At 50.8% G+C, this 16,112-nt stretch overlaps 1 protein-coding gene across 3 annotated transcripts in view; it reads right to left on the bottom strand.

Annotated features, from left to right (window-relative positions):
• Positions 1-11,732: 11,732 nt before the first annotated feature.
• The window catches only part of KCNQ4 (potassium voltage-gated channel subfamily Q member 4), a 53,317-nt gene continuing 48,937 nt past the window's right edge, over positions 11,733-16,112 (bottom strand). For all 3 annotated transcript variants that reach the window (XM_047872204.1, XM_047872206.1, XM_047872205.1), the window contains exons 13-14: positions 14,515-14,644; positions 11,733-13,925 (exon numbers count right to left, since the gene is read on the bottom strand). In XM_047872204.1, the coding sequence (XP_047728160.1) occupies positions 13,713-13,925; positions 14,515-14,644 (343 nt within the window). In that variant the 3' untranslated portion in view covers positions 11,733-13,712. The remainder of the gene's footprint in view (positions 13,926-14,514; positions 14,645-16,112) is intronic.

Here is a 16,112-nt window from a genome sequence, read left to right on the forward strand (position 1 = left end):
GGCTCAAACCCGGGAACCGCGAGATCGTGACCGGAGTAGAAATCAAGAGTTGGACGCTTAACTGACTGAGCCACCCAGGTGCCCTCAAATCACAATGTTTTCTCTCTTCCTCTTCTTCCTCCTTCTCCTCCCCTTCTTCTTCATATCAAACCCTTTCAAGTTTCCAGCTGGTGCCCTAAACACGTGAGCTGTCTGCTTACGCATTATTATTCCAAGATACATAGAGGCAGGGAAACTGAGGCACATGGAGGGGAAGTGACATGCCTACTACCACACAGCTAGTAATTTATTGAATTTAATGTACTTAGCCTAGTACATATAATGAGAGATATTTAAGTGTCAACCCAGCTGCTGTACAAAGGGAACCAGAAAAGGTTTCAAGTGGCTTCAAGAGTAGAAAATATTTCTGTCTAGTTTTACTCAGTCACTCCAACCCAGATTGCTTCCTTCTTGCCCTGCTATCGATGACCCCAACCTCATGAGCCAGGTAGGCTGCTCGAAATCCACTTTGGCTTTTTTGTTTTGAGGGGTTGGGGTTGTTGTTTTTTTTTTTTTAATGTTTTATCTATTTTTGAGAGAGAGAGACAGAGACCGAGAGGGGGAGGGGCAGAGAGAGAGGGAGACACAGAATCGGAAGCAGGCTCCAGGCTCTGAGCTGTCAGCACAGAACCCGACACGGGGCTCGAACTCATGAACTGTGAGATCATGATCTGAGCCGAAGGCAGACGGTGCTTAACCGACTGAGCCACCCAAGGGCTACTGGGATTGGGTTTTTGTTGTTGTTTTGTCTTGTTTGTCTTTGTGGAGTGGAAGCTGGGTCAGCTCTCAGGAAGAGGACAGCAAAGAGGTAAAGTACAATGTTTTAAGGCCCAGATACGTACATTACTTCCGCCCAGATTCTCTTGACAAGAATTTGTTCACATGACCCCATTTAGCTGCAAAAAAGACAAGAGAATGTGCTTTCAATCAGTACAGAAAATGGGAGGGGTGGATTTGGGTGGACAACCAGCTGTCTCTACCACAGCAGGTGGTAGTAATAAGTGGCTCAATGGAGATTAGAACTCAAGTCTCCCGTGCCCCAGAATACTTGGTGGGGGCGGGGAAGGTGTCAGAGGTGTCTCTATATAAAGAGAATGGCTGGTTGGGGCGCCTGGGTGGCTCAGTCAGTTAAGCGTCCTGCTCTTTATCTCCACTCAGGTCATGATCTCATGGTTCGTGGGATCGAGCCCTGCATTGAGCCTACTTGGGATACTCTCTCTCCCTCTCTCTCTCTGCCCCTCCACCACTCACACTTACTACTCTTCTCTCTCTCTCTCTCTCTCTCTCTCTCCCCCGAAATAAATGAACAGAGGTTGCTGGAACTGGGAAGAGTTGATGTCCACACTGTGAATGTGCACCCTGGGTAATTCACTTCCTTTCTCCGAGTTCCAGTTTTCCTACATGTAAACTAGGGGTGATAATGGTACTTGCCAAAGTTTATAACACATGCTAGGTGCTCACATGGTGGGATGGATGGAGTAGACTGGGACATGAGCACATGAAAGAAGAAAATGCCAGGGGAGGTAACAGTGTGTCCTCTGACCAAGTGGCATGAATGAATAAGGCTTGACTGGGAAGGACAACATGCCAGTGTGTCAGCGTGTAGGGCGGCGGTCAGAGGAGCGAGTGATCTACTCGAGTAGATCAAGGGTCAGAGAAGGGATGGCCCTTGAGTGGCAGGCTGGGGAGCTTGAACTTGATCCTGTAAGTAATGGGGGTAGGGGCATGCGGTCTTTGTGCAGGATGGAAAAAGAGCTAGGTTTGTGTTTTGCAAGGATCACTCTGACTGCTCTGAGTAGCACGAATTCAAGAGGGGCCCAGTGGAGAACTGGAGACGCTGATCCAGGTACAGACGAGCACCCCAGGACACGTGGTGGCAAGGTGGGTTATGTGGCAGAGACCGTAAACACAGAAGGAATAAGATTTAAGAGAGATTTGCTCTGAAAAAGCCTGGCACACGACGTCTGGGGTAGATGGACCCTCTTGCTGAATGAACTGTAGATTTAGGATTATTTAGGATTAGGTGTGTGGCTTTAAGCGGCAGCTTGAACAGAAGAAACCAGGGAGGTGGTCCAGGATTGGTGTGGTTATCACAGCGTCACAGGATCTAGGCTTCTCCACCTTATTGCTTTGTCACTCATGGGTTAGACCTCGTGGTCCCAAAAGGCTGCTCGGGCCGCTCTATCAACATTCCAGCCAGAAAAAAGGAGGAAAGAGAAGGAGAAGGGCACTTTCTGGAAGTTGCCCGCACGGAACCACAAAAAAGAGTCAGAAATGTTGCCTTTATTCTTGGTGGCCAGAATTGGGGGGGGGGGGGGTTCTACTACTACAGAGGAAGTGGGAATGAATATTGGGGGTGACCGCAGTCTTAGTAATGGGCTACTAAAGTAGAGGCTATAGGAAAGAGAGGAGCCAAAACGATTCCCAGGAGTGTGGCTTAGAGGATGAGATGGGCTCTTGCCCAAGGTGGGAGCCAGAAGAGCAGGTTGGATAGCAGAGAGTAGGATAAGACCAGAAGGAACCCACCGGGACATCCAGGGTTCATGGCCAACTGGAGGAAGTCTGGATACATGGGCCAAGGGCTCAGTAGTGAGCTCTGGGCTGAGAATAAGCATGTTTTGGAGTTATTAGCGTATCAGCGATCGCCATAGGAATGGTCATGCCGAGTAATAAGAGAAAGTGGCCAAGGACATAACCTTGGGGAACACAGACATTAAAGAGAAGGGAGGGACGTGGGGCGCCCGGGTGGCTCAGTCAGTTGAACCTCCGACTTCGGCTCAGGTCATGGCCTCGCCCACAGTTCGTGAGTTCAAGCCCTGGGTCAGGCTCTGTGCTGACAGCTCAGAGCCTGGAGACTGCTTTGGATTCTGTGCGTCTCTCTCTATCTCTCTCTCTGACCCTCCTCTGCTCTCTCTCTCTGGAAACTAAATAAACATTAAGAAAAGAGAGAGAGAAGGGAGCAACAGACTGAGAAGCAGCCGGGGAGGTCGGAGAAGAACCAGAGGAGATGTCATGAAAGCCACCGAAGAAGATGTGGTCAGCAGCGTCTAATGCTGTTGAAATATCAGACAAATGAGGGCTGAAAACAGGCTGTTGAGTTTGGCAATCAGGAAGAGAAAACCAACTTTACCAAAGCAGTTTCAGGGGAATAGCGGGGCATTAGTCAGCGGTTCAGCAGAAGGTAAGAAAGAGGAAGGGTAAAGGATCAGCAAAGGTAAGTGGCTTGGTCAGGTCATGTTTGGGACCTCAGCGTATTTATGGGTCAAGTGACCCATGCCTGGGGCTTCTTGGTTGGGTTTTTCCCAGGGTTTGACCCAGATAGTGCAGACTGGAGATGGAATGCAATGCCCCATTTTGCTCAAGAGGTGGCAGCACCACACCAAGCGACACAGCCAGGATCGCCACATTGCACATGAATGTATTTTCAGGGAAATGAAGCCTATTTCCCAGAACAGCAAAGCTTTGGGGGGTTTTGCCATTTTGGATGAGAGCCTTGAGCAAAGAAAACTTCACGGAACTTTGGGTCAAACCCTGTCATTTACTGGCTGTGTGGCCTTGAGTAAGTCCTGCTTCCTAGTTGACAAACTGGGGATGATAACACTCCCAAACTTGTATTAGGGATCATTGGGAATCTTAAATGAGTGTGGTTATGTCTGATGGTCTTATAGACAGATTCAGGGCAGGGATGGACAGTGGGCACAGGCTCAGAAGCAGAGGGAGGGGGCCCCGGCCAGACGTGGCCAGGGGGATGCCTGTGGTCATACAAGGACTGGATGGAGCAGTGGTTTGGGAGTCAGGAAAGCTGGGCTCAGATTTTGCAGAGGAGGGAACTGAGGCTCACAGAGTGGGAAAATGACTTTTCCAGGTCCGTGCCCCTCACACAGGCAAAGGCATCAATACCAATATTTGAAAAAGAATTTTATTTTTAAAATAGTTTTTAAAGCATTGAAATTGTATCACGGGAAAATCAAAACTCTGTGGAATTTCTTTGCCACTGTGGTGTGGTTTCACGTTTTCTGCACTTAGGGCTTTGGAAGGCATGCCTCTCCTCTGGTCCCTGTTTAACCAAAACATTCTGAGAGAGCCCCTACATCTACTCTTTCCCCAGGTCAAGGATGTGAGAGGAGGAAGACCACCCAAGGGAAAAACTGGGGGTCAAGAAACTTGGGCTCAGCTCTCTAGACTCCTCCCTGGATTATTGGGCCTCAGTTTCCCCATCTGCAAAATATGGCGGTTGGACCGGCCAGCCCTGGGAGCCTTGGAAGCCCTGACTTTTTCTGAAGGCTCTTGTTTCTCCTTGAGCTTCCTGATACCCTTCCTAAAATTGCCTCCCCTCAATGCTGTCACTTTCCTATTTCCAGTTTCTTGTCTTCACAGCGCTTAACACTCTCTGGAATTATCTTGTTCAGCTTTTGTTGTTTAATTTCTTTCTTTTCTTTTTTAAAGTAGGCTCCATGCCAAATGTGGGGCTTGAACTTGCAACCCTGAGATCAAGTGTCACATGCCATACCGACTGAGCCAGCCAGGTGCCCCGTCTAGCTTATTTTCTGTCGAGACAGTAATCTGCTGTCTGCTCCATGTGATCAGGGACTTTGTGAGTTTGGGAGAGCCACTATGACCTTGGCACCTTAAAGAGTGCTTGGCACATGGTTGAGATGAACAAACAGTTGTGAAACAAATGAATGAAGGGCAGAGAACAGAGCCCCTTACTCTCTGAGGCAAGTCCTACAGTCCCCATTTCTCAACAGGTGACGTGCTCAGCTCTGCCACACCTCTCTCTCTTCAGACATGTTGGTCCTAACTAATGGGCCTTCATGGTAGGGCATCCTGCCCCCAAAGTCCAGCCTCCTTCTTGGCTCCAGGCTGGAGCTACAACACCAAGTCAAGGTCTTTACTGACGCCTTGTGGCCATGGAGACATATAACAGGGACTGGGAGTCTTCCCAGGTAGGGGACGGTCAATCCCAGGTGGCCCTGCTTCCCCCCCCTGCAAACCAGCATTTATCTATCACCTGTGTTCCCCGGCTGATGTGAGGGATAGTTATGACTACAGATCAGAAGCAGATGTGCTTCTTGCCTTCCAGGAGCTGAAGTGACACCTGGGGAAAGAGCGGAAGGGTATGGGTCATTAGGTCCAGGAGAGGAGCCAAGGGAGAGTCTAGTGGGAGGGAAGGCAAGAGGTAACGGCTGAACCCACCCAGGCGAGCAGGCAGGGTAGCTTGGGTCTTGGGCCTCAGGATTCTCCTCCCAGGGTATCTGTTTTCCAGCAATCTTCCCTCTTTCTTCCAAGAAGTCCTCCTTGTCTCCCACCCACTTTAGAGTCTATGTGGGAAATTAGAAGAGAACGAGAAGAAGAAGGAGGAGGAGGAGGAGGAGGAGGAGAAAGGGGGGAGGGGAGGAGAGGAGGAAGTGTTTGATGCCCACAGAAGTAAATGGTACAAAAATAAAGGCGTGTAAGGAGAGTTTAAAGAATGTTCTGTTTCGGGCAGCTCTTTCTGCCCAAGGGTCCTGGCCCTGTGCTCTCATAAAATCACCTTTTTTGCACACACACAAATAAAGAATGTTCTGCTTCTTAAAAAATATCCATATTTATGTTTAAATTTACATCCAAGTTGGTTAGCATATAGTGAAATAATGATTTTAGGAGTAGATTCCAGTGATTCATCCCCTGTGTATAATACCCAGTGTTCACCCACACAAGTGTCTTCCTTAATGCCCCTTCCCCATTTAGCCCATCCCCCTACCCACAGCTCCTCCGGCAAACCTGTTTGTTCTCTGTATTTAAGACTCTCTTATGTTTTGTCCCCCTCCTTGTTTTATCTTATTTTTGTTTCCCTTCTCTTATGTTCATCTGTTTTGTATCTTAAATTCCTCATATGAGCGAAGTCATATGATATTTGTCTTTCTCTAATTTTGCTTAGCATAATACCCTCTAGTTCCATCCACGTAGTTGCAAATGGCAAGATTTCAAGGAATGTTCTGCTTTGTGATGTGCATTGGTAGACCTTTGACCTCACTGCTTCCTGTAAAATCCACCTCACTAGCTGTATTAGTCAGGTCTTACTGTGATAATGTTGTGAAACAAACAAATCCAAAATCTCAGTGGCCTAGAAAATCAAATATGATTCCATACTCCTGAGTCTGTATGTCAAGCATGGTATTCAGCTGATATTGGCTGGATCAGGCTGGACTCCTGACTTTGAATCTGGTTCAGGTCTGCTCATGCTCATTCTGGACCCAGGATGAAGGAACAATAGTCTCTCGTGGTGGAGGAAGAATGCACCAAGAGGTTTGACAGAATTCATTCTGCCTCTTATGGCCTTACCTTAGAATAAACATGCTGTCCTTCCCCACACCCCCCTCCCCCCACTGACATTCCAATGGCCAAAGTAAATCCCATGGCCAAGCCCAACGTCTTTGGAGTGGTGGAGTGGAAGCTGAGGTGCTCAGATACCTTTAGGGCCTGTGCACCCATTCTCCAGCTGCTGGCCCACAACCATCACTCACTGGGAATTGCCCCTGGCCATAGGAAACTGCCTTACCCAAAGTCACGCCCTCCCCCGGGGGCAGCTCACGGCAGGTGATTGACTGAAGCAGGGAAACCAAGACCTGCCTCCTTTCCTCAATTTGGCAAAACCCTGAAGGGCTGCCTGAGTTCCAGAGCTCCTGAAGGTCAGCAGATGCCTCAGTTGAAATTGCATTTGCAGATCAAATTCTCCCTCTGCCCAGTCCTGACATCCCAACAGAAGAATCTGCTGAGAGCACTCCCCAGTGAACCTCTGCCCACCACTCTGTCTCAGAATCTGAAGGAAAGCCATTGTAAGACAGGTGGGGAAGCTTACGCCACCCAAAGGTAGCCATGGCAACAAGGAAAGGAGAAAGACTTTTCAGACGAATAATACTGTCTACTACAACTGTTAAAGAAAGCCTCCTGGAGACAGATCCGATTTATTTTTGCTTGCAACAAAATGCTGGGCACATGCTCAGTGTGTATGCATCGATTTTATCTTTTATACTGGGGTTCCAAATAGGCTATGCTGTAACAAAGGTTCTGGAGCTAAAAAAAAAAAAAAAAAAAAAAAAGATTCTGGGGCTTAAAAAAAAAAAAAAAGGCACTCAGTCTGTAGCATTTGTTATGGCAGCAAACTAAGACACCAGTATAGCAGCTTTCACAATCTTGTTGCACGCAAGAGGTGGGTGTGGAAGGGGAAAATGTGTCCGTCAACTTCTCAGAGGGAAAACAAAGAAGTTGTTGCGGCAACTGGAACTGTTCAAAGTACATCGCATAAGCTCTCTAAAGTGGGAAAGATGCAGCATGGGGTTTTTTGACCTGCAAGAGTGTAAAAATTGCAAGAGTCAGAGCACCCCATATGAGCTGAGCCCCTGCGGCACGGCAGTCCCAAGCTGCTAGGTAAGGCTTCTGAGCCACAGCCTTTAAGAGGCCCGAGCTTCCACGTTTGCCCTCTGGTCATGTAACGAAGCCCAGTCGAATCTACCGGAAGATGATAAGCCACATGGAGCAAAGACAAGCCATCCATCCTGTCGGACCAACCACGGTGCTGACAGCCGGTCAGTGAGGTCATCTTAGACCATCCCGCCCCAGTCAAGAAGCCAGGTGATGGCAACCACATTAGTGATCCCAGGTGAGACCAGCAGAGCTGCTCAGCTGAGCCCCCCCTCAAATTGCTGACCCACAGAATCAAGAGTAAAATGGTTGTTGTTTTAAGCTATTAAGGTGTAAGGTGAGTTGTTACATAGCAATACATAAAGACACACCAAGCTAAAATCGTATCTGCTCTCGAGGCCATATTTGATGACTGTTTGGGGACTCCCATAGCCACCTGCAAACACTCCTTGCTGAGCCAGACAAACTCGGAAGATAAAGAGCGGCGTGTGCACCGGGTAACTGTGCATCTGTTTCCCCCAGGGGTTGGATGACCTCAGGCCCAGACCTGGGTCTCCCGCAGCGGTTCATCTTGTGTATTGTGCTGAGCCAGGACCTGACATACAGCAGGTGCTCCATAGACATTTACTCAATTAGTGAAATGCCATGGGACTTGTCTAGGTTAACAACATCTCCTGCTCGGATTACTGCAGCAGTCTCCGAACTGGGAACAGCCAGACTTGCTCCCTCAAATCCCTCTTCCAACCTAGGAAGAAAACTTTGTAAAATGGAAATCTGGCCCGGTTTCATCCCTGGTCAACATCTTTAGTTGGCTCCCAAATCCCCTCACAGTTAAGTCCCATCTCTTTGGAATAAATGACTTATGGAATCCTGAAGACCTTGATCTCTAATTCCTAAGCCCCATCTTGTACCATTCTCTCCTTCGCTCCCTGGGCCCAGCCACAGGGATTTCTTTCTATTCCTTTGTGCCATATGCTCTCTGGTGCCTCTGGACCTTTATGCATGCTAGACACTCTAGCCGGAACATTCACCACCACCCAGTTCCTAAAACTGGCTGAATCCTACTCATCCTTCAGTCTATTCGGTACTGCATCAACACCGGTTTGGGGTGATGGCTAATGGTTTGGCTGCACGGTCAGGGACTTAGGAAGCACAGAATTGGAGGATTGGTGACAAGGAGGACTTGGGATGAGGTATTTAGATGGACTTTCAGCAATGGGCACAGAGTGTAAAGATATTTCTATCCCAAGTGAAATCTCACCAAAGAGCATCCACGGCAGACAAGGCTCTTGATAATCAGATGGCTAAGATGGCACATCCCATGGACACCAGTTGGCCTCTTCCTGCAACTCCTCCAGGACTCGTTCAACATGCTCTCGCACCACGTGGTCATGGTGGCAAGAAGGGAGACTATTTACAGGTTCAACAATATGGACTCACACACCCCCCTCCCAAAGCTCACCTGCTTAATGCCACTACTGTCTGTCCAATCTACCATCAGGAGAGACAGATGTTGAATACCCAACATGCCACAATTCTGCAGGGGTTCATCTAACCACCTGGTGCCAGGTTGATTCCCTGGGCCCTTCCCATCATGGAGAGGACAGTGACTTAGCCTCATTAACGCAGCTCCAATATACAGTTCCAGGCATCAGTGAGCGGTAGTGAGAATAGCTTCTCCCACTATGACACCAAATAACTTACAGTATTAGTTTCTTGTAGTTGCCATAACAAGTCACTACAAATTGGGCGACTTGAAACAACAGAATTTATTCTCTCACAGTTCTGGAGGCCAAAAATTCACCACCAGCCTCACAGGGCCCAAACCAAAGTGTCAACCAGAGCTGTCCTCCCTCTAGAACTCTAGGAGAGAATCGTTCCTGGACTTTTCCTGCTTCTGGCTGCTGTAGGCATACCTTTGCTCTGGCCGCACTACTCCACTCTCTGCTTCTGTCTCTAATTGCCTCCTCCTTTCCTGTGTAAGATTTCCCTCTGCCTTTCTCTCTTAAAAGGACATTTATAATTGGATTCAGGGCCCACCGGATAATCCAGGATTATCTCCCCCGAGGCAAGATCATTAACTTAATCACATCTGCAAAGATTCCTTTTCCTTACAAGGTAACATTTACAGATTCCAGAGATTAGGATCTGTTATCTTTGGGTGGCGATTATTCAGCCTACTGCACCCACTCACAAAACTTTTGCTTCTTGTCCCTGCAGTGTTGGGCTCCACCAGTCTGGAGGTCTTAGTTCTCAAAGGAAGGGAAGAAACCGTCTTCATTGCATTGGATTTGGAAACTTCTAACTGGTCATTTTGGATTTCTCATGCCACTACACCAGCAGACAAAGAAAGAGTTACTGTGCTGCCTGCCTAACTGGTCCTCGTCACCAAAGGGAAATTGGGATATTGCTACCCAATAAGAATGAGAACTACGTCTAGAACCCAGGGATCCTTCAGGGCCCCTCTTGGTACTTCCACGGACAATAGTAAAAGTTAGCAAAGAGCTTTGGCACCCCAAACTGCGCAGGCCCATGGAAGATCCAGACCATTCGGGAATGATTATTTGGGTCTCTCCATCACACAAAGAACCCCAACTAGCTGATGTCCTGGCTAAGGGCAATTACATATAAGAGAATTGCAAATATATACACACTCACACACATATTTACCCAATTAGCCATATATATATATATACACACACACACACACACTCAATTAATAAACAAATATCTATCAACTATGGCACTGTGACCAGTGACCCAAAGGAGGTCCCTCACAGGCATGCATATCTTCTTCTGTGTCTGGTGTGTGCATTGTATATTAAGTACTTAATTTTTTCCTCCCTCCTTCTTCTCCCCTATTATTTTATATAAAGACTGTAAGTGGTTGCTAACTTTACAGTTCACTGTTTAGTTGTAGGTGGGCTTGTGACTTAATTAGAGGAGAAATTAACATCATCCAAATATGGATTCAATGACTAACTCCTGGAGATGGAGACATCTATCGGACGGTGGGACTTTGTGCTTTTCCTATTTGGGGGAAGAGGGTTATTATCCTCATTTGCAAGGTAGTTTCATCTTATTAGGTGGAAGCTACTGTTGTTATATATGGATGTTCAAGTACGTGTGGATTGATGCGTATGGGGACCAAGTGCCCAAAAGGGTGGATTGTGCCAGTTACGAAGCTATTGTCTTAGAGTTCCAAACACAGCCTTCTATACTCAGCTCTGTGATCCTGGGGCTGGGACTCTGCAAACCACAGTACCTTTGTGAGCTGGCCTTGACAATAAGAGGCATTAGGGAAAGATTGGAAGGCAGGAGGAGTGGAGACTTCTTTCTTCCTTTGCTTAATAACCTTAACAGCGATAGCCTAACAGTTGGTGCCAGCCCTTAGCTGTTTTTCCGCACTCCCAGGAAAGCTTCACTGTATCCCCTAAAAGGTGCTGGCACTAGCCAGACAACACCCTCCCTTCAGATTTCTGAGCCCTAGCAAGACAGGACTCCCCCAGTCAAGCCTGTGGGTTCTGAGAACCCCAACCTCTCCCCTCCATTCCTGCAGCCTTAGGAGAGGTAGCTGCTTCCTGCAGGAATTTCCTCTCAGTTACCTTAGTATTCTTTCTGTTCTTTCAAGCCCACCTATATCAATGTAATCTGTTCCCTATTGAAAATTCTCTTTGTTACAACCTAGCGTAGGGGCGCCTGGGCGGCTCAGTCGGATGAGCATCCAACTTTGGCTCCGGTCAGGATCTGGAGGTTTGTGAGTTTGAGCCTCGCATCGGGCTCTGTGCTGACAGCTCTCTCTCTGTCCCTCCCCCTGCTTGTGATCTGGCTCTGTCTCTCTCAAAATAAATAAACATTAAAAAAAAAAAAAAAGTGTAGTTTCTGTTTTCCTAATTGGACCCTGACTGACACAAATGATTAGGAAGCTGGTACTCACTTTTCACTGGGGCCCTAAGCCAAGAGGAAGTAAATTTGTAAGCGCCAGGGGTCATCATGAGAGGTCAGCCTGCCTGGGAGGGAGGCTGAGACAGAAGACAGATCCCTGACACGTTAAAGCGCCTAGATCTAGCTGTGCCTACAACTATTCTGTCCTTTGGACAGTTTAGTTATCTGGGCCAATAAGTTTCATTTTCTTTTTTTTTTTTTTCTTAAGGTATAACGGGTTAGATTTTTGTTGTTTACAAGCAAAAGGGTGCTGACTAATTCAAATTTCTTCATCCCCACCCCCAGACGAGGTGCCCCACCCCACAGCCACTGAACAGCCAAAAGCAACCACCTCCTACTGAAAATTTTAATGAAACCAATAAGTTAATAAGTTAACAAAGTGAGGTACTTGCATATCCGAGAACTGGGTTGGTGGGGGAACCTTGATCGTGGAAGGAGAGAAGGCTTCATCCCAAGTCTCCTTTGGTCAGAGGGTAATCCCGTTCTCCTGCCCCTCTCCACAGCTCTGTCTCTGAGGGGATGGAGGGTAGCTGTCTGGGGACAGTGCAGGTGAGGTGAGCCAGGACGGGCTCCATCCAGGACATGATGGTCACATGCAGAGGGTATGTTGGGGCAGAGGCTGGGCACCATGGGGCTGAGAAGACCCAGCCCCAGCCCTGGCGCTGGTGCATGCAGGTCCCCAGTTGTGAGATGCAGGCAGCTGGGCCTGAGCCCCTGTTCCCTGGCACCCCACAGAGGGTCACCATTGGTCCACTACCCATCACCCTCCTGCTACCTGCATTGGCTTCACAAAAGAGGGACAGGAGGATAGGGAGTACCAAAGAGGTGCTGGGGGCCTGGAGTGGAGGGGGGGGGTACTTATGCCAGTATGGGGGGGCTGCCAACTGAAGTGGAGAGCTGGGTGTGGAACGAGGGGAAACAGTGCGTGTGAGTGCCAGGTACGCAGCTGGTGCCCGACAAATACTTGCTAAATGCATCATTATTGTCCCAGAGAGCGAGAGAGACTAGGAAGCCTAGGTGGAAGCAGGCCTGGTACCCACGCTGGGGAAGGGCCTGGGGTCTTTCTAGTGCTGTCCAGGCCCCCGAGGTCAAGGCCTGAGTTGTGCTGTACGGACACCAAGGAGGGCCCTTGGGAGCAGCAGAAGCAGCAGATAGGGCTCCTGGACCGGTGAGAAGTAGATCTTGAGAAAGGGGAGCTGGTAAAACTCTGGGGTGAGGCCTGGAGAGGCCTGGGGCCACTTCAGAGCTCCCTCCCCTACCCAGATGGAGTGGCAGGCTCCCTCTTGGTGGACATCACCCTGCAAGGCCTGCCCACTGGCATCAGTGGCAGAGGCCCAAGAGAGGCTGAGGGGCGGTGTGCTCGTGTCTGTCTCCAAGCGTGTGTGGTTGTGTGCATCACTGTGAGTGTGAGAGACTCTCTGCATGTCTGGGGAAACTGTGTGTGACCATGGGAGCACTGTGCATGAGAGATGTGGGGGCAAATACAGAAACTTGTGCTGTCAAAGGTGTCTGGAGGGCCAAGGAGGGAAGTGGACATCCAGCAGGAAGAAGGAGCCTCTGGGCGAGGGTCCCTGCAAAATGGAAGAAAGGCCCAAGCACTGCCCTTGGGGAGGAAAGGGAGAAACAAACAGGCCCCATGCGGGGTGAGGAGGGGGTGATAAGCCAAAGAACAGGGATGAGGGTCATGGCCAAGCAGCCTGAGACCAGCTACTGCTGGAGGCCCATCTCCCAAGGAGGGAGGGGCAGAGGGACCCCATGGGGGTCCCCAAAGTTGCATATTTAACATAGTTTGCATATATGGTGCCCAACTGCCTCGTGGCAGGGTCCTTTGTTAGTCGGTACCTATGGGCACCTTGGGCCCACCCCCAAGTGGGGCGGGGACTTGGCGGGAGGGTTTCCCTGCTCTGTCCGAAGGGCGGGCCAGAGACCTCACCTTGCATAGCTGGAAGCTGGGTCAGGGCCCAGGACCCCAGCGCCCCACTCTCACTCCCGGGACAGTGCCCCTGCCAGGCGGGCTGTGTCGGGCCTTGATGGAACGGGCAGGGCACTGGGGGAGGGGGGGGGGGGGGTGCGGAGGAGGCCGCGGGGCAGCTGCGGCGGCTGCCCTCGGTGCGGCCTGGCATCTCACGCTCCTGAGGTGGGGTGGGTCGCTGGCACCCCCACGGCGGGTATCTCGCCCACTCAGGCAGCTCAATACTGCGTGTGGCCTCTCTCCCCACAAGGGAGCAAGTTCAAGTAAGAGAGGAGTCCGGAGGCCTCAGAGGGCGGGTCCGAGCCCCAGGCCCAGGGGCTGGCCGTGTGCTGCCCCGCCCCTGAGAAGCCCCTCAGTCCATGTTGGTGCTGACCGAGCGGGAGATGCTGAGCGTCTGTGCGGAGACGGAGATGTCCTCGTGGTCCACAGGGCTATGGTAGTCGGAGGTGATGTCGGGGTCGAAGAGCGGCACTTGCACGGTGCCCAGGCTGGCCGAGGTGCCAGAGCGCAGGCAGCGCGAGTAGAAGCCCAACAGCAGGTCCAGCTTGTGCTCGATGGACTGCACCTGGGGGCGGGGCGCGGTTGGAGGCGGGGCTGGGGCTGGGGCGGGGTTTGGGGCGGAGCGCGGGGCCAGGACGCGGGGCTTGGCCGGGAAGGGGCGCTTCTGGGAGACGCGGCTCCTCCCGCGGGAGGTGAGACAGGAAAGGCGGAGCTTGGCCGGCGGGCGGGACGAAGGAGGGAAGCGGGGGAGGGGGGGGCGGTATTCCCGGAGGGAAACTTAGTTGTGATTGGTTGGAATAGTCCGGGAGCTAGAGACAGACAACTGAGGCGGGGTTACATGGAAACAGGTGAAATTTAGACGGGTTTATCTGAGACGTTAGCGACTTGAAGGCGCGGCTTGGCAGGAGAGGGTGGGTTTATCGGGGTCGTCAGGTAGGAGTGGGCGGACTTCCTAGGAGGCGCGGCTTCTCTGTGGGGCGGGGATCGTGGGGCCCGGGACGCGTCTGCCCTGCCTGCTTGGGGCCTCCCCGGAGGGTGTTCAGGATTGCGGCTGAGAAGTGCACCCTCCCCTTGTGCTGGACCTCGCGGCCTTCCGGAGCTTCTTGGTCAACGACCAGCTCCGCCATACGAGCGAAACTCCATCCCATACTCACCTGCTTCTCCACCTTGACCACGCGTCCCATCATACTGATCTCATCCACTGCCTCCGTGTCACAGGGCCCCTTGTCTCCCTTCTCTCGGGCCTTCCGGTCCCCCGGCCCCCGGCCCACAATCTGGTCCACCCTGTGGAAGAAGGTAACCTTCTGGGCGTCGAAGCACCTAGTCACACGCGCCCCACCCCCACCCCCCGCCCCCGTCCCTCACTCGAGAACCCTAGATTGCCTGCTGAACGGGGAGACACAGCCCGCAATAGGGAGAAGGGACCATTTTGCCCCTGACAAATGGAGACAGCTGGATGGAGGGCCCTGGGCCCCTGCTTTGAGTGTTTTCAGACTAGCCGAGCAAAGGCACCACACACGAACACATGACAAGTAAATCCACTGCCTGGTGGGAGGACAGGTAAAAGAGAGAGAGACACAAGCGGGGATGTGGGTTATAAGGTGGACAAGCCTGGAGCTGGTCCCACCTGATTTTTCTGCTCTCCTTTACAAGCATGACTCTTGAAAATGTTATCTCTGTCCGCTTCTCCAACTGCTCTCCTCCCTTTCTCTCTTATACCTACTCCGGTCACGCTTTCATTCCCCCCATCTCACCAAAACTGCTGTTGTCAAAATCCAAATGACCTCCATGTTGCTAAATTCCATGATCAGTTCTGAGGCCTCATTAAACTTGACCTTTTAGCAGCCTCCGGACACATCTGATCACCCTTCCTCCTCCACTTCATTTGGGGTGGAAACCACCACCTTCTCCCGGTTCTCCTTCCTCACCGACTTCTCCTTCTCACTTTTCTTTGCTGGTTCCTCCTCCTTTCCCGCCACAAAACATTGTAGGCCCCAAGGCTCACTCCTGGGACCTCTTTTCTCTATTCACTCGAAGCGACGTCTTCAGTTCCAGATTTGCAATTCCTCTGTACATTGTTGGTACCAAAGCTGTATCTCCAGCCCACACCTCTCCCTGGAAGTCCACACTCCTCTGTCTGGCTGCCAGAGCAATACTCCACTTAGATGTCCGATGGGCATCATAACCCAACACTCCCCAACTCTCCCGAGCGAGACGTGCCACAGTCATTGCCTCCTCCATGTCGACAAACAGCAACTTTTTCCCGTTGCTCAAGCCAAAACCCTTGGCTTCAGGCCTTGACTCTTTTTTTCTCCTATACCCCATCAGAAAACGCTGTCACCTCTACCTTCAAAATATATCTGGAGTCGGCATATTTCTCCCCACCTCCATTGCTGCCACCCTGGTCCAAGTCCCCATCATCTCTGGACATCTGGACATCTGAAGTAGCCTCCTTACTGATCGCCCTGCTTCCACCCTAGCCCCCTCGTAGGTCATTCTCAGCACAGCACTTAGGGTGCTCCTTTTAAAATGTAACTCAGATCTTGTCAGTCCTTTGCTCAGAGCTCTCCAAGGCTTACATCTCCCCCTGGATGAATGCAAGCGTGTTTGCAGTGGCCTACAGGGCTTTAAACAGTCCAAATGCCATTCGCCTTCTAATCTTGCCTACTTCTCTCGGGCTAGAGAACAGACACACTGGGCTCCTTCCTGTTCCTGAAACAATACCCCAGACACCTGCCCAAGTCTTTGCTCT

Source organism: Prionailurus viverrinus, chromosome C1 (assembly GCF_022837055.1).
Source record: "Prionailurus viverrinus isolate Anna chromosome C1, UM_Priviv_1.0, whole genome shotgun sequence".
Lineage (NCBI taxonomy): Eukaryota > Metazoa > Chordata > Mammalia > Carnivora > Felidae > Prionailurus > Prionailurus viverrinus.